Source organism: Watersipora subatra, chromosome 2 (assembly GCF_963576615.1).
Source record: "Watersipora subatra chromosome 2, tzWatSuba1.1, whole genome shotgun sequence".
Lineage (NCBI taxonomy): Eukaryota > Metazoa > Bryozoa > Gymnolaemata > Cheilostomatida > Watersiporidae > Watersipora > Watersipora subatra.
Window position 1 is genome coordinate 55,248,063 of NC_088709.1, and position 21,547 is coordinate 55,269,609.

The window sequence follows — 21,547 nt, forward strand, 5'->3', positions numbered from 1 at the left end:
CAAGTGTTACTGAACGTGTTCTTCCTCACAGGTTCATACAAATGGTGATGACAAGAAATCTCATATTTAAATAAGCTATAAAACACCGAGTATTGATCTATTTTGTTTAGATGGTGTTCATATTATATTAACCGGCACCTTCAACATCTGTTAGGAAGGTAAACTGTACCTGCCATGCAAGTGAGTTCACAAGGTAAGAGCCAAACAGCACGTAGGGATTTGCTTTTTCGGCTGCTGTGGTAAAGCTGAGCCTTGGTAAAAGCCTTTGAATATACCTATTTTTATGACAATGACTTCTTCAAGTGTGTTTGATGAAGTAGCCTAGTATTAGATCACTAGAGATCAGATCAGTGCGCTTCTCTAAATTACATCAAAATACAGAGGAGATAATCAGCTCATTTTACATGTTTATTTAAATATCAACATAAACATAATAATGTATCAAAATTGGAATGTTGAGAGATTAGTAAAAACAATAAAATAAATTTAATTCTACTTGGTACGAGACAAAGAAACTTACATTTATAATCTATAAGTTTGTAATGGAAAACTCGTCTGTAAAGAAAGATGATTTTTAACAAACAACAGATAGAGAAGAGGCTCGTAGACAAATAACTCTATGGTTCATAGAGCAGCAGATAGATAAAAACCAACAGATAGAGAAGAGGTTCGTAGACAAATAACTCTATGGTTCATAGAGCAACAGATAGATAAAAACCAACAAATAGAGAAGAGGTTCGTAGACAAATAACTCTATGGTTCATAGAGCGGACATTTAAAATGATGAAATAAATTTTTCCAGATCTGTAATCAATTGATCTTTTATAGTATACCTGCTGCGACCTTTAGACGGCTTAGCGCACTCGTCTGCTAAGGAACTTATAGACTGGCTCAAAGGATAGCTGCTTGGAAGAGAGTGCAGTAATCCACCATTCATTCCTAAAATAGAAATGCCGCTACAACTTTGACAGACTGTCTCATATGTTCACGCATAACAAATAGTTCTCACTTAACGACCACCAGTTAGAAAGGCACATCAAAAATTATGAAAATTGTCAGAAATATGCTTAAACAAGCTAAATGAAAATACAAAGAAAAACATACTTCTTAAAACCATTAAAGAAATTGTGAATGGATAGACATTGCACAAGTACGCTAGCTACGACGCTGTTTTTATGCAAAAATGGTATACGGTGTTAGGTTGATATCTTCCATTTAGACACAAATGGTACCAGATGTTAGGCTAATATCTGCCACAATTGAAGCATTATAAAAAGACCTATGGTACATAAAACTATTAAATGAAAAGAGAAGTACCAAGTAAGTGAACAAAGAATAATTGAAATATGTAACATCTACCACCATGTACTCTGTGGTAGCCAAACATTTATTTACATGCTCGTGTACACACACAAGATGAAAAGTTAAATTTTAATGTACTTGTTTATACTTATCAGAAAATGCCGATAGAAAGACGAGAAAGAAAAAAGGTAAAGAAGTACAGTATAGTTTAAATAGCCAATATGCATGCAACAGAGGTTTAATAGGTGGGTATGTTTAATGATGGAATCACAAAACTTGATCGCGGTTAAAACGCACAGAAGAAAATATGTGTGAAATGGCGTCACTAGTTGGTATCATCGTTATAGGTGATATCGGCTATTGTGTTCAAGAGGAAGAGTAACAGGCCTTTATTTTGTCGACCTCTTTGCAGCCACAGATGTCATAACCACATTGTTGCTTAATCTGAGCCTTTTAACCATGTTAAAGATTTGTGGATTTTAATCTTGAAACATCTTGGCAGTCAGACCACTTCAAACATAATAAACAATTTCAACTGATAGAAAAATACATATACTTTCTGATCAAATCTAGTAAAATTGCTACTACCTGCGCTGATACCTTCAGACAGACAGATGTTCTAATGGCATTAATAAGCAACCGACAAAAAATGTGCTAGTTGTAAGAGCGAGAACCAGCCGGTCTGAACAACTTAAACAAATAGAAAGGGTAGTCTCCCCTACCTTCCTCATCCTGAGCATAGCTGGAAAGAAGGCTTCGACACACAGCATAAAAATTGAAGTCAGCAGTGGTGGCGCTGCAGAGCCCATCCATGTCTACGGACAGGCAGTTGGCGCCGGGTTCACACGTATCAAACTCGCTGACATGAGGTTTGTCAAATCCTGGTGCGGCAGCTACATGATAGAAGAACAAAGTGCAGTAACAAGAAAAGTCCAAACGCTATCCATACCTTAACAACTATGCAGACAATCACTACGGTTCAAAAAAATCCGTTGAACGAGTTATTATTCCTACAGAAACATGACTGCAGACCGGTTTGTATTTAGTCGGTGGTAGTCTGTAAATTAATTTCTTAAATACAAGCTGATCCTCGTGTTAAACATATCAAGTATTTAGAACGTAATTTACCCTATTTCACATTAGTGAGTATTTCACCTGCATTTCATGAACCAGTAACTTCTATACATTTCATGGGCAGGTAAGTATTCCACTTACATTTTATGAGCTGGCAAGTATTTCACCTACATTTCATGAGCAGGTAAGTATTTCACTTACATTTTATGAGCAAGTAAGTATTTCACCCACAATTAATGGGCAGATAAGTATTTCACTTACATTTTATGAGCAAGTATACATTTCACCGACATTTCATGGGCAGGTAAGTATTTCACTTACATTTTATGAGCAAGTAAGTATTTCACCCACAATTCATGGGCAGATAAGTATTTCCCTTACATTTTATGAGCAAGTATTTCACCCACATTTCATGGGCAGGTAAGTATTTCACTCACATTTTGTGAGCAAGTAAGTATTTCACCCACATTTCATGGGCAGATAAGTATTTCACTTAAATTTCATGAGCCGGTAAGTATCCTACCTCCATTTGATGAGTCAGCAGGTATTTCACTTACACTTACTACAGACAGTATGAGCTATTACTTTACTAGTAAACGTGCCGATAAAAACTCTCCTTTGGCACGCTGACCACATGATTTCACGTTAATTATGGCCAAGAAAACATAGAACAAAATTATCAAAAAAAGATAATTACGCATATAAAATCAACGACATCAACAACTGAGACACCAACCTCGCTCTAACTCCATTTCATCTACAACAAGTACATTTTCTGCATCAGCTATGGAGACCTTCAAGTTCTCATCAACCACATAGTTGTCAAGACTGATGTCACTGAAGTATATCTTAAAGCCTATCGTGTTATCCGTCAGCAGGTCAGCAATATGCAGCAGCTGCAGGCTCAGCTTGACCTGCAGAGTAAAACTAGTAGTGAAAGAATACTATGGCGATGAACTATCTCGTTGGCGATGTTAGACTATAGGACCTACATATCTGCCTGGCCAACTGCAAATAATTAAGCGGAAAGAGAAGACATGGGAAAAGAATATATGCACCGATATATAAGCCTAGCGTGGTGTAAATGAATTCTGAAGATAATCATGACATAGGCATTTTCAAAGTGGTTGAAAAACTCAAAGATAGTGCGAGAAGACGACACTTAAAAGCATTGAGTGTTGACAATCTTTGATTTGGTGACTGCAATACAAACCATCACACGCGCACGCACACACACACACACCCCCCCCCCATAGAATATACCTCATAGACCCTAAAAGGTAGTAGTAGCATTATGCAGCGGAATACTGCTAATTAGCCTACCATATCATACTCACCTTCACCTTCAATATAATGTAGTTGAGAGGATCGACTAGAGACAATAGCTTTACACGATAAGAGCTGGCAGCCATATGACATACCAACATCTTACAGGTTTAGTGTTACACTAAAAACAAATGCTTACATATCCAACTTGAGCACCGGAGAGAAATGTAAAGCTGCTTGTTTAGGGTACAACAGAAAATGGAGGTGCTTGATGAAATAGCTCATATCTACATGTATATGGTGAACAGCACACAGCTGGTGGAACACAACTCCCACATATATAACATATCTCACAGAATGATTAGAGTCTGATGCCAGTGTGAAAAAGCGACCTGACAATTTTTTGAGCTTCATCAACAGACTTTAAACTGAAGTAATACAGGAGCAATTGTGATTGTATGGTCTTCCTAATGCCACCAATAATCCTTGTGTGATTCGCACCACTGACCAACTAATCGTAGATCAGTGCCCCACCTGCTCAAGCACGGATACTCCTCAGAGACAAACCTTATATACTTATCAAAATTATATGACTCTACTCAACTTATTAAATGTCTAGAGAAGTTCTCACAATCTACGTTTTGTATTTAGACGTTTTGTAATTTGTATTTATTTTTCTATTTATATTTAGATTGTTGGTGTTAGACCGGGCTCACACTGCACTGCATGCTCACCAAACCTGATACTAAAAGTAAACTAACTTAATAAACTAATAGACTTGATACATGTTAATATAGTGAATATGGTCCAGTTAAAATTTTCTGAAGCTTTCAACCACACTGACATCAAATTTAATTATTTAAAACAAATTTAAGCAAGGAAATTATTAAAAACTCTATAAAGTCACGAACATTTTAGTAATTTCAAACTTCTTGTATTTCACCGTAAATGAATCTAAACAGGTTTTAAAAACAAAAAGGAGTGTGTCTTACCAACTAATATTCCAGAAGATGTTACAACTACACCTACAAAAATAATACAACAGCTACATACATATATATATACATGTAAATTTGTCTTTTTGCCATAATGGCCACATCCATATAATGGTTAAATTCCAATAACGGACTCCCCTCCCCTTAGCAAAGACCACACACTGATCTACGAAATGTAGCTGCAAGTTTAGACCATGAAAATTGAGCAAGCAAAACGGTGCATTGTAGTGACCTTGAAACACCGAAATTTGGCTACAAGTTATAGGGAAAGTCTAGACTATTGCTAAATTAAACAGCTGTGCTAAAACTAGACCTGATGTCCTTGATGTGAACTGCATTCGAATAGAGTACAGGATGAAATATGTTTAAAAATACTACGCTGTTCAAACCTATAACCTGACAAGTACTAGTGGCTAGTGGCAAGTACTAGTGACAAGTATTAGTGACAAGTACTAGTCACAAGTACTAGTTACAAGTTAATAAAACAATAGATACCCAATTAAAGGTTTAACTGGGACAGCTGGTGCTTCCACGTACCCTCACTTTCCAGTCAGCAGCAAAATAATTTCTAAGAGGAAGTCCTCCATTTTGTTCAGCTATCATCCTCCCACAGGCTCCAATATATTTGATGAATGGCCATCCTTCATCATATGGAAATAACTGCAACACATGAACCAGTTGCTTTCAGGAACACTTTTGGCTATGGGGAATACGGAGCGGGTTTGACAAAACTAGAAACAGTAATACCATGACATACAAGTGTAGCGACATGTGAGAAATTTGAGATACGAGGAACATCGAGGGTAAAATTTAAAGATGCGAGCATGTGAGACAGTTGCCGTTGCAGTCGCTAGGAGGAGTATATAAGAGGCCGCTTATGAGAGCAACATCACTCAGTCTTTCTCGTCGAATCAAAAATAATTTGAAGTGAAGGTGAAAGCGAGGCAAAAAGAGTTAAACTGGAGGAAAACAAATCAAGAGAAAAAAAATTAGAATTGAGTTTAGTGTGAGATTAAAATATAATTTTAAGAGGGTGAATGATAAGCTAAACTCATTCAAGTTAAACTTAAGGTTTATGTTATGTTGTGTTATAAAGGTTAAGCGTACTGAAGTGTTGCAGTCAAGTCTTTCTCAAACCGCCATTGGCCGCTACCGTCTGTCTCGACGGTATGAACTCCATTCAGTACTGTACATAATACTGCCACATCTTATTATATATCATAACCGATAGATAAGTACTTGTTACTTTGTGAGCGTATGTAGTAAATTAGAACAATTAAAACCTGTTTTTCATTGTAATATCCGATTTTTATGCGTTGTTTTTTCCCAGAGTGAGAACGAATTAATTTGTATATAGTTTACTTTATACAGAAAAACTCTATTTGAGATATGAACGGATTGACATACGAACTCGGTTCCAGAACACATTATGTTCAATTTTAATGGTATTACTGTACAACCAGCATAGCAGTAAATGACACTCACTTGCTGTATAATTGGCTCTGGATTCACTGACAGAGTGTAGAGCATCATCATCTTTTCCTCCTTAGATAGACCACCATCAGCCACCTCCTTTCCAAACTCTTGATATCTAATATCATACACCATAGTGTTGTCAGAGACTGGCCAATACTTGCGGCTTCACCTAACAGCACACTGGAGGGTACAGCACACTGGAGAGTACAGCACACTGGAGGGTACAGCACACTGGAGGGTACAGCACACTGGAGGGTACAACACACTGGAGGGTACAGCACACTGGAGGGTACAGCACACTGGAGGGTACAGCACACTGGAGCGTAAAACACAATGGAGGGTACAGCACACTAGAGGGTACAGCGCACTGGAGGGTACAGCGCACTGGAGGGTACAGCACACTAGAGGGGACAGCGCACTGGAGGGTACAGCACACTGGAGGGTACAGCACACTGGAGGGTACAGCACACTGGAGGGTACAGCACACTAGAGGGTACAGCACACTGGAAGGTACAGCACACTAGAGGGTACAGCACACTGGAGGGTACAGCACACTAGAGGGTACAGCGCACTGGAGGGTACAGCGCACTGGATGGTACAGCACACTAGAGGGGACAGCGCACTGGAGGGTACAGCACACTGGAGGGTACAGCACACTGGAGGGTACAGCACACTGGAGGGTACAGCACACGGGAGGGTACAGCACACTGGAGGGTACAGCACACTAGAGGGTACAGCACACTGGAAGGTACAGCACACTAGAGGGTACAGCAACAGATGGAATAAGCGCAAGTAAACTCAACAGTTCGAAGAAACTTTTAGAGTGTTAAAGTTATTGTAAAAAGTAAACGGCTTGTTACGGATTAACAAGATTGGATCTATTGATACAAAAAAAAATAGAAAAAAATTCATAAAATTTCTGGTAAAAAATGGAGTTAGATAATTTTGTTTCATCATTTTTAAATCTGATCACCTCTTTACAACTAGGTATACTTAACATATATAATAGACAAGGTACAGATTTACCATATACGGTGGACATGGTACAGATCAATTATATTGATAAGGCATGGCTTGAATCCAACATATCAAGCCGAGCAGAGAAATAGGCCCCACCTAAAAATCATGCGCTGAACCAATCTTGATGAAGGGCAGTACATAGCATCTCCTAATCCTTTCACGTCTTCAACAACTAGAGGGCCAGTCAGTTTAGCAGCTATCTTGTGAACTGCTTTCTGAACATCGCATCTGCAATTCAAACTTCAATGCTGAAGTGATACCATCGCTGCAGTGATGTGCTACAGTATTACACAGTGGTGATGTCATGATTACGCTTATGTGATTACATCATGCAAATGAGATGCAATGAATACTGTGGAGATGTGATGTCATGAGTGTCGAGATGCTGAGTAGTGGGTACTTGTAATGGATTGTAGAAGGATTCTAACAACAATATCCTTCAACACATTTCTAATAACTAAACTAACCGCAACAAAACAACCTTCTACTGCAAAATATTGAAAAACATGATTGTGTGCGTAGAAAGGCAGGTATGTTTTAGGGTTGTGGTGTGTTACAACCCTGGAATTGTGGTGATATTCTGGTAGTATTTTGGTTTCCAGGGGTTGATGTACCGCGCCAATGCAGCACAGTACGCAGTAACTTTGCATTACATTACAATTTTCTAATGCTTAGTTACAATTTACAGCTACAGCAACTGCGTTCCTACTGCAAATTGCTAACTGTGAGTTACTGCGCCTTCACTTTCATAATGCATAACCTGAAACACGGCATTACATGCATGCTGAGGATGCGCATTCTTCAAAATTTCAAACTGCATTTGTACTGCAATTAGGCATTAGTATAGAGTTGACTAATACTGGCCCGAATGGCTTCCAAAGCGTCTGTACTGCATTATATACAATTGTGAGATGCTATGTTTAGCAAGCTCATGAACTTGCACTCAAACTTCCATATCATTTCAAGATATGGAGTCCGGTATTATCACCATTCTGATGAAATTTGAATCCTTGCATTGCATTCTCATTAAAATTATATATGAAAACCAAAATAGATCTTCATGCCAACCATATTCAACATATATCGTTGGCCGACTCATACTCAAGTTTGAACAGCATAAATATCTTGCAATTGTGTTGTGACTGCGTCAAAGTCAGCTGAATACTCGATTTTGCGATGATTTTTCATGGAAATGTGTTGTGCGTATGAATAATGTAATGCGAAAGCTCCTACTGCATGTAGCACTGCAAAATGTGCAGTAGGTGATACCAACACCGGCATGCATACTAATTAATGGGCATTGGACCATATAGTTGTACCACAGTATACATGCGTTACGTTACGTGCTGTAGTGAAAGTATGTAATGCAATCATACTGTGTGGATGTGACATGCTTACTACTGTTACTGCACTGCTAATGCAACTGCATAGCCATCAAGGCAACAAAATTTACTGCAAATACATTGCATTTTACATCTGGGCATCAGTTAGTACTATCAATGTGCAATTATGATTTTTTCGTAATGGTCACAACCATGGTAGTTTCAGCTGGTGTTTATACAGAAGAAAAGCTGTAGCAGCGATCAAAAGTTAACAGACTTTAAAGTCTGTTTTAAAGTTTTAAAGACTTTAAAGTCAGAATTTAAAGCCTTCTTAAATTAACAGTACAGATAACATTAAAAAAATTGGAGTTTGAATAATATTACAACGCAACAATGACCGAAGGGCAGGTTTTATCAACACTAGTACGCTGGAAGTCCCGCTTGGCTGCAGAACTTGGATACCTGAGTTCAACACCCCTGCGGCGCAATCTTTTTTCACCTAATGCTCTCAGCGTGGCTTTAGACAGCCGGACACGGCATTTATTACAGTAAAGATTTTCAAGTCATAAAAATGGATGGAAAGACTCGTGATCTTTGCAAAATTTTGACTAGCAACAGCTACTACGCTAAGTAATTATATTAAAATCGCTAATTCTTTTTAACTATATTATTTAAAAACTGTCTGTTCAAATCCTGATACATGAAAGCAGAGCCTAAGTTGATAGGTTTAAATCAGATGTCTGCCGAGAATATCTAACTCTTATGGACAATATTTTTAATTTTTGATATATTACGTAGGGAGGATTATTTTGCTAGCGCACTCTACAAGATATACGAACAAGCTAATTGGTGTAATTCTATAGCCGCTGATATATAAATAGGGAAAAGACTTTGTGGTATTTGCGAAATCCAAGCTTCAACTTTGCATTATGACCATCTGCTATGTTGGACAAACAAAGCCTGTAGCATGATGGACTAGCTGGGGCAAATGTATTAGAATGACGACCACCATAAGCAGTTTTGTCTCACATTCACACATCAATTGGCTAATCGTCGGCATTGACATAGCGTATCATAAGCCTGTGTTTTGTCAAAAACATGTCACACCTTGGAGCTTGGATCGAGAGAATTTTTGTTGCCAAAAAAGATTTTTTGCTCTTCTGCTAGAAAGGAAATATCATGATTATAAATAGTATAACATACAAAATTTTAAAATGCTGGTAGTTGACCCTTAAACAAATAGAATAATGTGCAAAAACATTCAAATGTTATAGATATTGAACAAACACTGAGAGTAGATACAATCAAGGAACAACTACCATGTTTATTTTGTTATCGGATAAATTTAGCCTGAGATGCAAAACTAACAAATGAACTTAGACAGAATTTTAGAATATTTCATCAGAAAGTATTGGCATTTTTTATCATTTGTGATTGTTTTTGATGTTTGAGGTCATCTGACTGGCAGGATGTTTCAAGACTAAAATAAAAACAACTTGATCGCGGTTAAAACGCTCAGATCGACGGAAAAGTGCGATGATGCCGTCTTTAGTTGCAAAGAGACAGACGGAATAAAGACTCATAAGGATCTAACTTGAACGCAATAGCCGATATCAACTATAGCAATGATTGCTACTAATGACATCATTTCACGCTAACAAATAATGTTGTCAGCTGCGTAATGAGCCTCATGAAATGCATTGCTGATGTCATACCTCCCATGAAGAATGCCTAACAACTAGAAAAGTGTTGACACAGCCAAAGGTCGCCGCCTTACACAGACCATGAGAATTGGAAATGAGAACCAATAAAGAAAAACCATAAGTAAGATCCTGTGAAGTAATATAAGGCGTTAACAAATCTAAACAAACAGCCGAACCTGAAAAAGCGTTTACTCACTGTTGGTTTAATGAGGGAGCTTCAGACAGACAAAACCTATGATTGTTTGCTGAATGCGTGGAACACAAGCTAAGGCCTCCTCCACATATGTAGCTGTCAATGGTTGCAAGCTCGTCATTATGAGCGAGCTTTTTAAAGACGAGTTCTTCGCCCGCAAGTCTGGCGAAGTATACATTCTTTACGTTAGTCATGTGATTTATATGGTGCCAGCCTTCCTTCCTGGAAATAGAAACACATGGAAAGGACTCTCTGATACACTCACTAATCTTGTACACTATGATAGACTTATCGATCTTGTACTCTCTGATACACTCACTAATCTTGTACACTTTTATATACTCGTTGATGTTGTACACTCTGATACACTCAATAATCTTGTACATTCTGATACAGTCACTAATCACGTACACTTTTATACACTCCCCCATCTTGTACAATCTTATATACTCACTAATCTTTATACAATCTTATCTACTCACTAATCTTGTACACTCTGATACACTCAATAACCTTGTACACTCTTATAAACTCAATAATCATGTACACTTTCATATATCACTAATCTTGTACAATCTTACATACTCACTAATCCTGTACATTCGGATACACTCACTAGTCATGTACTCTGATATACTCACTATCTCTATTCTATCTACCATACTCATTGTATCTTCTTATATACTTACTAATTGCACACACTATATACATTCACAAATTTTGTCTACTTTTATATACCAACTAACCCATCCAACCTTGTACATTGACACTGTATACTATATACTGTAAATAGTAAACTACTTAATAATGTGTAATCTTGTACCCTATACCCACCCATGAACAGAGCTTTCGTGTATCCTCCAACACATACGACTGCCATAGCAGGCTGGGCAAGACCTCCACTCTGTGAAATAGGAAATTTTAACAGAACTTGAGAAAAGATGAAAAACAGTAAATAATATTAAGACAATTTGATTGATTTAACTGTTATTAAATAATTAAATAAGGAATTACAACAAAAAGAGTAACCAGTTAACTTCAAACTCTATGGCGACGTAATGAGCGACATAGCCTACCATCTAATGCACGAGAGTTGGTCAATGTAACATATACAGTATAATATATGTGATTGAAGGGGCTGCTAAACATGAGCTGACACATACTATTTAGCAATTAACAATTACCATGCTGTCTCTAGTATAGCCCATACTATACATGCAGATGAAACATGTCACACTGATAGGCGACACATGTCACACTATCAGGTGACACATGTCACACTATCAGGTGATACTTTCAACTCTCTAGTTGACTCATGCCACTCTACCGCTGACACCTGCCAATCTATAGCTGACACAAGCCAATCTATAGCTGACACATACTACCCTATAGTTGACACATGCCACTCTAAGGGCAGACACATACTATTATATTGCTGGCAAATACCAGACTATCACTGACATGGCTGCACAATTACTAACACAGCAAATTGCAAATGACCTAGTCAACTTGAAACTACTAGCCTGCAGAAGCCGTACTGTAAAAACAATGTGGCAAATCATGTTATAGCCAATGAATGCTACAGTTTTGTAAAGCAACTAGACTCTTATTATTAGTTGAGTCATGAATTACATGACACCACCAGCTTTATTATTATGCCATTAAACCGATATGTACAATATTTTAAACCATTTCTATAAAGAATAACAAATCTCAAATGTTTCAAAACTGAAATGGTATTTCTCTAAATTTATTCATTTATGAAGCTGATTCACTTTGTTTTAAAACAAGAGGATACAAGCATATGCTATACAAATTAACTAACACATATCTTGTTATAATTACAAAATATTAAGCGATCAAGTATTAATACTATACTGAAAAGACATAGTAAAGCCAGCAAATATTCTGATATAACCTGTGCGGGTAAAATCCAACAAAGATTACGCCAAAGGAACCACATTTTACTAAAGGAAAGCTATAATCTTCGGATACCTGTGTGATAGCTGAGATCTGTTACCAGAAAATACACTGATATTCTGTAGAAGAAAAACCCAGCAGCGAAGAGAGAGAGAACAGTCAAAGTACGGCTACTCATGGACCAATTTCGAAATTGCAATCTAACTTTAAGGATAGTACTTTGCATGTTTAGTAGGCTAAATGTGCTCCCTGACTTCATCATTCCAGCTGTTTAGGCATGTCATTCTACAAATTAGGTTACAACAATACTAAAATTATGAAATGTACAGGAAGGAGATCTAGTTGTAAAAATATACAGTGATAATATAGCACAGTAGGAGTGAGATTAGCTATGGACCATCTGACATAGTCACAAAAACTGTGTTTTGCATCTACTCAATTAACCCTTTAAATAAATTGGTAAACACGTTGCTTTTTATAGATGTTACATCTCTATGGTTGTATAGGGCTTAGAGGATTGCTTATCTTGTTACTGTATACTTCTGTGAGTGCCAGATATGTGCACAAAACATACGTCAATTTGTGGTAGGAGTACATATAGCTGTTTATCTTGCTAGGTGTGGACTTAAAACCTTGTAGGTTGCACTTACAGGACGTCTCCCCCTTTGTAGGGAGAATACTTATAACTCTATACTTCACTATGTGGCATAAGTCTACTGTGCTAATAGGAAATATTCATCTTTGTATAAGGCATGCTTCTAACTGTATCCCTCAGTAAGTGTGGCATTTCTGCTTACACGACGTGTTCATCTTTGTAGGGAAAATACTTATAAATGTATCCTTCAACTAGTGAGGTATCTCTAGCTTACAGGAATTAAGTATCTCTTTTTGTAAGTATACTATAGCTGTAAATTCCAGTAAGTGGGGCATTTTAATCGTTGCACTAAACTGACCTTGCCACAAACCATAAGCTGTGATAAATTCCACTTGACTATTTCATGACTATTTGGAAAGCCAAGAGGTTTTAGGGTGTCAAGGATATCAACCAGAAATGATAACAATAAGAAAAATTTCCATAATTCTTCATTTATCATGATAAAATTCATGATGTTGTCATTTTTTGACTAATTTTGAAAACCTCATTACAAGGACCACGCTGACAATCACACATACTTTGGAATTTAATAAATGTAAACTAATAAACAGCTACACTAAAAAAACTGATATCCAGCTATGAGCTGTACGCTAATACTAGTTAAGTCCATACTTGGCACCCATCCATCCTAAGAAAAGCTCTTTAATGGTGGTTAAACTGCAGCAGCAATTAAAAATAGTCAGCAGCCTCACACTGGTTAATATGTAGTTCATCATGCTCACGGACGTTTTGTCAGATATTCTGAAACAAAATGCTAGAAGGCAATTCTGAAATCAATATTTATTTTACATGGCAAGGAACTCTGTCCGGAGATTCTCTTTGAAACATTAGCGTAAGCGACATTAATGCTATTAGCCTCAACATTTCTAATAGACTGCTTTTCAGATATACTGAAGCATGAAACCGAGTTAAACAAGAGTTAAACAAGTTACTGTTATTAATTATTTTGATGGGGCCACTTTTTAAGTTTAAAACTTAGGGGTTGGAAAACAGACTTTGATATGCCATAACAATGGCTGCATATTCTTCATATGGTGTTCCTAAAGAGTATTTTCATCATTCACCAAAACCTTTTAAAATCTTTAGGTGAGATTGTAAACTACATTAGGGACGAATCTGAAAACAATGGATCGAAGTTAGACCTTGGTGACTTCGAATCAAAATGTAGTTCTAATGATTGTGACTATCAATCTTCTTAGGTATATGTCACTAAAACCATGGCAACCATTATGGGTTATGGGTAGCATCGAAGTGTGTTTGTGGGTGTGTGTTCTTGAATGTGTGTATTTACTTATATTGAAGTTCGGTAGCCAGTCACTGGCACACTATTCTATTGTTTAATTGATCTTGCAGAGTAATGCTGTTGGACTGACAAGTGATTGGTGGATGAACAATTGCATCATCTGTAAAAAGTTTTATGCTGGTATTTTTACAACTAATATACAGTGAGAGGTAATTAATTTTTAGTTATGCATAAAAGTAAGGAGCTGCCGGGTAATTTCCATATCGTTTATAGGTTTGAACTTTAGGACTTAATAAGCCCAATGTAATCAACTAAAATATAATAAACTTTCATATCATTTTAATCTTATAAAGTACTCCTTTTGTTATGGTGTGTGAGTTTGCGAATTAAAGCGTTCATCCTCCTAATTGCATACTACTCTCGCTTACTGAGATCTGCTCTTTAATAATGAAACATCAGCAAAAGTTAATTGGTGTTAATTTTTTCTTTCAAGTCATTATGCTAAATTCTTTCAATTTAAAATAAATCCAGTCATTTTTTATATTTAAAGTATTTCATTCTTAAAAGAATGAATTGCTTTGAGATTTTATTCAAACCTCAAACCATATCATTCAATGGAAAAACATTTACATTTAACACTGCTTAACAACTTAACAGAAAGAGTTTTGTTTTTAAAGACCAGTAAATAAGAAAATAGATAGAGGAGATTCTGAGCGTTAAAGTACCAAGTTTTTATATTTTCTTTTCTTTTAAGACAAATTACAACTTGTTATATATATTTTTAAAAAGCTACATTATAGCCGGTGGCTCCAAACTTTGCGCATGACTATACAATTGAAACAGCAAAGGCTTCAGCTCAAAACCCTCTGAAATGCCTGACATTACCAGAGTGGGCAAGGAGTAAAAGTCATTTATAGATACTTCTGAAGCGTTCTATTAGAGAGCTAGTGTTTGCAATTTATTTACCGATTCCCCATGAGGAACTGTATCAAAGTTTTTACTAAAATTGTGTACAATAAAGCCAACTTATTTTCCGCAGTTGTTAAAATGTGCCAGGTCCACCAGAATGTGTATCAACTGTGACTCACAGCTATGATTTTTCCAGAACCAATGCTGGCACTCAGTCAGCATTATCGTCAACAAATGAGCAAATATATGCTCGATTACTTTAGATGTAATACAAGAGATACTTACAGTCACCTTTGTCAAAATAGGTACCATATAAGGTAGGTACCCATTGGGCTACAGAATCTAGAAGAACTGAGAGGGATAGAAACTTAATAAAAACATCAGGAAAAGACAGTTGGAGTTTTAGGCCAAATAATGTGAAAGGAGGATCCAGAGAACTTGACGGTAACAGGAAGAACTGGAAGTAAACAAAGCAGGAGCAGACAGCGGGTGACCTGCTTAAGACAACTAAGCAAATGAATGGCAATCAACTACCAGTAAGAGAGAGCACAGGTATTAGAAGAAACATTGTTGAAAAGAACAAGGGATAAAAAGTGGCAGAGAACCATGATCATCCACATCCTCATACAGCAAGGTACTTAGAGAGACCACATTGGCTTGTCTCCAGTTTAACATGACTCAGCCAGTGTTCAACGAATATGAAAAATCAGAGAAAGGTTGATACAATGTACTGTGTCAGTGACTTTAAAAAGGCCGCACTGAGCTGGTCAGAACCGGACTTTTTTCTGTGGTCCAATTCCCGCACAAGTTTTCTAACTCTATCATTTAATATAGTAATGTCAGTATGAGCATTATTACTAGTCAAGCAAGTAACAGCAATAAGGATGCGGTTTTTATCTATAGTAAAAACTGATTTAAAAATTGGAGCAAATGATTGGGCTATGTTTGCGTTTGTTATAAATTTATACAGTTGAGAAACACCATTAGTAGAATCTCACCTAGCACAAAAAATTAGCTTGAGAAGTTGTAGGAATCGCAAGATTGAATTGAGCCAAATATTTAAGTGTACATAGACCTTCTATAGTCTCTCTTGATCAACTTCCTAGCTAAACCTGAAACGAATTTCAGTGAGTATTGGTTGTACACTATTGAATAAAGCTTGTATATCTAAAAATATCATGTGTTTCAGCTATAATGGATTTAGCGCTTCAGGAGAGCCAGAAGTTTTTGGTTCGTAATTTGATCACTATTACATTGTTTAATATTATCTGGAGTATGTTTCCTTTAAAAGAATTCCACAATTGGTCTGATGACATACTAGATTTACTAGGTTTATATGTAGTTCTTTTGTAGATACTGCTATCTTTGGCTATTTAGCCTCGCTAAATTTATACATACATCTTGGAGAGCGTAAAACATTAGCAATACTCAAATGTGTAAGATTTTTTAGTTTGAAAACAAGAGCTGTATGGCCAGGGAAATCAAACTCTTCATATTTGAAAATAGGTACCAGGTCAAAATTAAAGAGAATGAGATTAAGGATATCTCCTTTCACAGGTGCTGTATTCGCCGAGCTGAAATAGGTTGTAGGCTTGGGATGAAAATAAAAAAAACTTTTGTTATCTCTATTTAAAGCACATAAATTACATAATTTTTTTATTGTATATTTCAATACATCAGAGTCTTGGCTTTCGAATGAGCTATTGTTTGCCATGGTGAGACAGACATTGGTTGATGTTTATAGAATTTCTCCAGAGCTTTATCGCGAAAAAGTTTACTGGCATAATCTCGAAAATTGTGATGTCACAATTCGCATATTCGTTGTTGTGTGCTCTTACCGCCTATTTATCAACTACAATAATGACGCTAATAGCAGGCAAAGGTAGGACAACTCCAGAGAACGAATGAAGATGACAAAGGAATCAGTGTCATTAGTGCTCCATGTACATATTATTTCTATGATAAGTACCTCAGACTCCAAGAACCATACTATATTTTCCAGATGATATTATGCACTAGCTCTTTATTTTTAATGTGATGTTGAGGCGCCTGACTGAGACTAATTAATTTCAAGCACTGCGTGATCTCGCGAAAGTACGATTGACATTTAGTCCTAGGGCCACCAACCGCAGGTCATAATTTAATCGATGTGATTTCATTACCTTTATCAACGGCAGTACATTTATTGAAGCCTAATTAATTAACCCAGAACATGTGTTTGTATTGGTCGGGCGTTAGCACGATCGCGGGCATTGTTGATTATCTAGAATCTTAGTTTATTATTAGTGCTCTCCGAGTTTAACAGCACCGATTGTCACAGAAAAACACAGCCTCAATGGCAGCGAAAGGAATCGACGACCTAAGGCTAAATGAGAATTAAGACGTCACATTTTGAGTACCTGAACCAAGTGTTGTTTTTTTTGCAGGACGTACTTTTGACACCCCGTTTTTCATAGTTCCATTATTCTTTGTGTATTGAATATAGGCTCATTCGAAAGCCAAGACTCGGATGTATTGAAATATATAATAAAAACATTATGTAATTTATGTGCTTTAATCTTATGTGCTTCATCTTATTGTTCCAGTAATTCTAGAAAATTAAAGTCATTCAGCCAAAAAAGTTAAGGCTGGAACGGTGCTCGAATAGATCATATAGTTCATCTAGCTGTGAAGACGTCGGTGTGTGGTTGTTGTATGGAACTATCACCAACACAAGAAACAAACAGGGAGTGAAACTAGCTCGCAAGATATACAGACAATACACAGAGACAATGTAACATCCAATATATCAAAAGATACAATAACTAAAAATGCCACAACAAGCAAACTAAATACTCCAAAATGGAAGGAATCCATAACAGAAAATGAGACAAATTGCACTGCCAGAAAACCACCAAAGGGACATAGGGAATGAATCAGATAATTACACATATAAAAGACTGCCGTTCTCTGCCAGGCACGACCTACATACCAGTACTAAGTCACGAGCTCCACATTTCATGTCAACATGTTCATCAGTTAGAGACTTACACAAACAAGATACCTTTGCCCATCTGACAGAAAGCATTGAACTTTAACATTCAACTTACTCCCCACAGGCTACACTTCCCACATGCTAGACAAATATGAAAAAGAACAGCTCCGATGACTCCGTATCTCTCTTTCCTGAGGGCTTGCTTAGATGTTCTACCCTCTGCTTGTTGAGGAGCCTCTATCTCTTCCCTGTCGATGGAGCCACATTTTCCATCAACTGAGCCCTTTCTACCTCACCATCTCAACTGCTGAGCCTCTCTACCTATGGACTGTCACAACTTTCAGTGGGCTGTTGAGACTCACAGCCATACAGAACTGAGCAAAAAACATGAACGAACGTTCGAGTACAGGTGTAACATTAATTAGCTATTTTAACTTTTTGTCATGAATATTGTTGATTAGTTTTGGTAGTTGTGTATTTCCATTGTTGGACTTATAGAATAAAGAAGTATCTTTGACTGGTAAATATCAGTATTTCTTACGGCAGCTTAACGTTTCTATTAGTACCTTGATGTAGACTGGTTTAAACAATAAACTGTACATACCCTTAATTATTCTTTTTGTGGGCACATATGTATAATAGGACTAGCCATTATATACCTAATCATGTGTTGAGGGTAGCGCCTGATTGCTGCTAACTACAGATCATTGTAACTCATAATTAGCCATCTTCTTTACCCTCTTGAACCTTCTAAAGCCCACTCTCTAAGACATAAATACCGCTGCATGTATAGCTATATTCATTATTGTGCACAATACAAAACAGACTACAACCTTCACTAGATTTTTCTATAAGCATCACATCGACTAACTAGAAGTTGTCTGCATTGCATCAGCTTCACAGTGCCCCAGCAAATATCATTGCCAGCAAGTGACTAGGTTGGCAATCTTCTAGATTACACTAGCAACACAATGCACCAGCAAGCATAATCTTTAATAGGTAACCATGCTGCAATTTTCTAAATTGACTTAGTGTCATAGTGCACTAACAAGACAGTTTTATCTCCCTGGTCATTTCCACTTGTCAGGACGCAGAGAAAGTGGTATTTTTCCTCCAAAAAACAGCAGAACGTTTGGAGTTGGGATTCTATGGAGTTGGGAAGATCAGGGATCAGACAACCTCCGTTAGCCTGCTAACCAATATCAACGTCAACCAGAAACAGTAATAATCAATTCAGTTTTCACAGGCCAAGCAAAAATGCACAAACTGAACATGGGCAAAATATAATAAACTGCCAAAAGCAAATTCAACATCAATGTTGTGTGCGCCAATACGGATTAGAAATGCATAACATAATTTCTCCATAACCACTCATAACACGGTATTACGCAATCAGACAGACTGAAAACAGCTTTTAAAACAAGGATGCCATAAAACTAATCTACGGCCGAAATGTATGACGTATAACCGCATAGGTTTTTGTCATAGTTGCGATACAGTTTAATCGTTTATCTGACCAGAACGAAGTTTGACTGGGTATTCACAAAATTCACAAAAACTCTGACGCCGACTCGCTGTAGGATCAGTGTTCGACCTCACTTTCTAGGGTCTGTGAAAGGCTTCGCCAAACCAGCCGAAGCTGAAGAAGGCATGTTCGACATCTGGGCTAGTATTCTATCATACCGGGTGTTTCCGGTACACTATGTAAGGATTTGTTGCTAGTACACGGCCATATAACGAATTCCATCGTAGAGACGCAAACGTGTTGGGCAAATATGATTGCCGAGTTTTTGCAAAGACTGAATCCAGTAATAAGATATGGATTAGGTGCCAGACATCTCGAGATAGCCAAAAATTGGTAAGCTATGGTAATGCCTTATTTGCTTACGAATATCAAGGTAAACTTAGCTTTTCGATTGAGCTACGGATTTTTATTGCTGCTATAGTGGGTGGTTATTTAGTTCTTAACTTCTTACTAGTAAGACTTCTACTCGTGACAATCGGTTATATGGTACGGTGGGTGCGTCTTACTAGCAAACAAGTAACCTTTATCCATTTAACACCAAACAATACGAGTACCAGTTTATCGCCTAAATTAATATCTTGAAAGTTTGTGCGCAACATCTTGATTGTTGTTTTCACAGGCGCGGTGTTATCTTTTTTTCTTTTACTGGTTTCACTTTTCTTAAAACGATCCAAATTGAATTTTGCCATATTTCTTCCTCATTAGATCCTTGTAAACTCCGTCATTACTTACTCAAGGCTAGCCAAAGCTGCCAAACTCTAGAGTGGGTTGACTATCAATTGTAGATAAGATCAGATCAAAAATTTTCCCTCTAAAATCCTCAAAATGGTGCAACAGCGTGGGAACTCTTTGCAAAGAATTCTGCACAATGTTTTAATTTTGCTTTTTTAGTGGTAAATGTATATATATATATGTACATGAACAAATTTTCAACTACATCTTTTGTGCATTGTAACTGCTTTTCAATGTACAGTCATACTTCGATTTACGAGCTTAATGCGTTCCGAGACTGAGCTCGTATGTCAATTTACTCGCATGTTGGTGCAATTTATTTATATGTAGAACCATTAAATATATATTGATTGGTTCCCATACTCTAAAAATCCAAATGAAACCCTCAAAACAAGATATTGTAACAGAAAAAAATGTTGGTTATTGTCCTAATTTACCAAATGCTTTCAAAAAGCAACAATTAAAAAATAATGCAAAGAAATGTGATTAATTAAAATGTAAAATTAAATACATGCAATAGCAGCTAACGCTAGCATTTGCCAGAGAGGGAGATATAAATTAACCTTCATTACAACAGTTGACTTTGATAAATTTGGATTTTATCAATGTCTTAAAAGACAAACGTAGAATCAAACCTAAAAGCAAACTTTCATTTTTAACTTAACGTAATTAAAAGTTCTTCGGCGTTCGTAGTTTGAAGTTTCTCGCTGGTGAGCTAATTTCTCCTTTGTTTCGCTTTCACGACTAGCCGGCCATTTTAAGATAATCCCATATAAAGACGTTTGCTTTTGTCTCCCTTTCAACATGTTGCGATTAGGGCGAACGCGGGTGTCGTCACAAAAGGTTAATGCACGACCACTAGCCAACTTGTCCGAATGTCTATTTTTATAGTTTTGCTAGATAGCACCGGCCTTTTCCATATAGCATCGTTTCAGTTACACTGTAATCGGCCAATTGTTTATCCAATGCCTGAGCAGTCTCTCCATCAGCAGTCGTGAAGATCGCTGCGCCGTTTAGAAACTATGGCCAGTCCTTTTGCGAACTACATGCCCTGAATATAATCCTTCGGTTTGATAATTGTGGATGTATTTCTGTGATATTGCTGAGCTAGCTCAATCACGCATACACATTTTGCATATTTTTCAATAATTTTCCGTTTAATATCAACTGTTATTGTTCGCTTTTGCTTTGCATTATCTTTCATTTTACCGGCAAACTTTCGGTCAACGCAGAGTACT

The 21,547-nt window shown here is 37.0% G+C and overlaps 1 protein-coding gene across 3 annotated transcripts; it reads right to left on the reverse strand.

The window, feature by feature from the left end:
• Positions 1-395: 395 nt before the first annotated feature.
• LOC137387644 (divergent protein kinase domain 2A-like) lies at positions 396-12,556 on the reverse strand. Of its 3 annotated transcripts, XR_010977930.1 has the most exons (10): positions 12,347-12,556; positions 11,186-11,255; positions 10,355-10,573; positions 7,230-7,373; positions 6,123-6,228; positions 5,175-5,297; positions 3,113-3,290; positions 2,025-2,195; positions 719-939; positions 396-600 (listed from the first exon to the last, which is right to left on the reverse strand). XR_010977930.1 is itself a non-coding variant. In XM_068074125.1 (9 exons), the coding sequence occupies exons 1-9, from the start codon at positions 12,531-12,533 to the stop codon at positions 776-778; spliced, it is 1,350 nt and encodes a 449-aa protein (XP_067930226.1). In that variant the 5' UTR covers positions 12,534-12,556; the 3' UTR covers positions 396-775. The 3 variants fall into 3 exon arrangements, 2 of the variants coding, with proteins under 2 accessions (XP_067930226.1, XP_067930225.1); XM_068074125.1 differs by having other exon boundaries at positions 396-939; positions 7,230-7,361; XM_068074124.1 differs by having other exon boundaries at positions 396-939.
• Between the last annotated feature and the right edge of the window lie 8,991 nt (positions 12,557-21,547).

Excerpts from the sequence above, each read along its gene's own strand:
- LOC137387644 (XM_068074124.1), bottom strand. The coding sequence starts at position 12,533 with ATGATGAAGTCAGGGAGCACATTTAGCCTACTAAACATGCAAAGTACT. Across the intron at positions 7,374-10,354 it reads GCTCCCTCATTAAACCAACA|TTTGAATTGCAGATGCGATG; the intron begins GTGAGTAAACGC and ends TCAGCATTGAAG. Across the intron at positions 5,298-6,122 it reads CAGAGCCAATTATACAGCAA|TTATTTCCATATGATGAAGG; the intron begins GTGAGTGTCATT and ends CATGTGTTGCAG.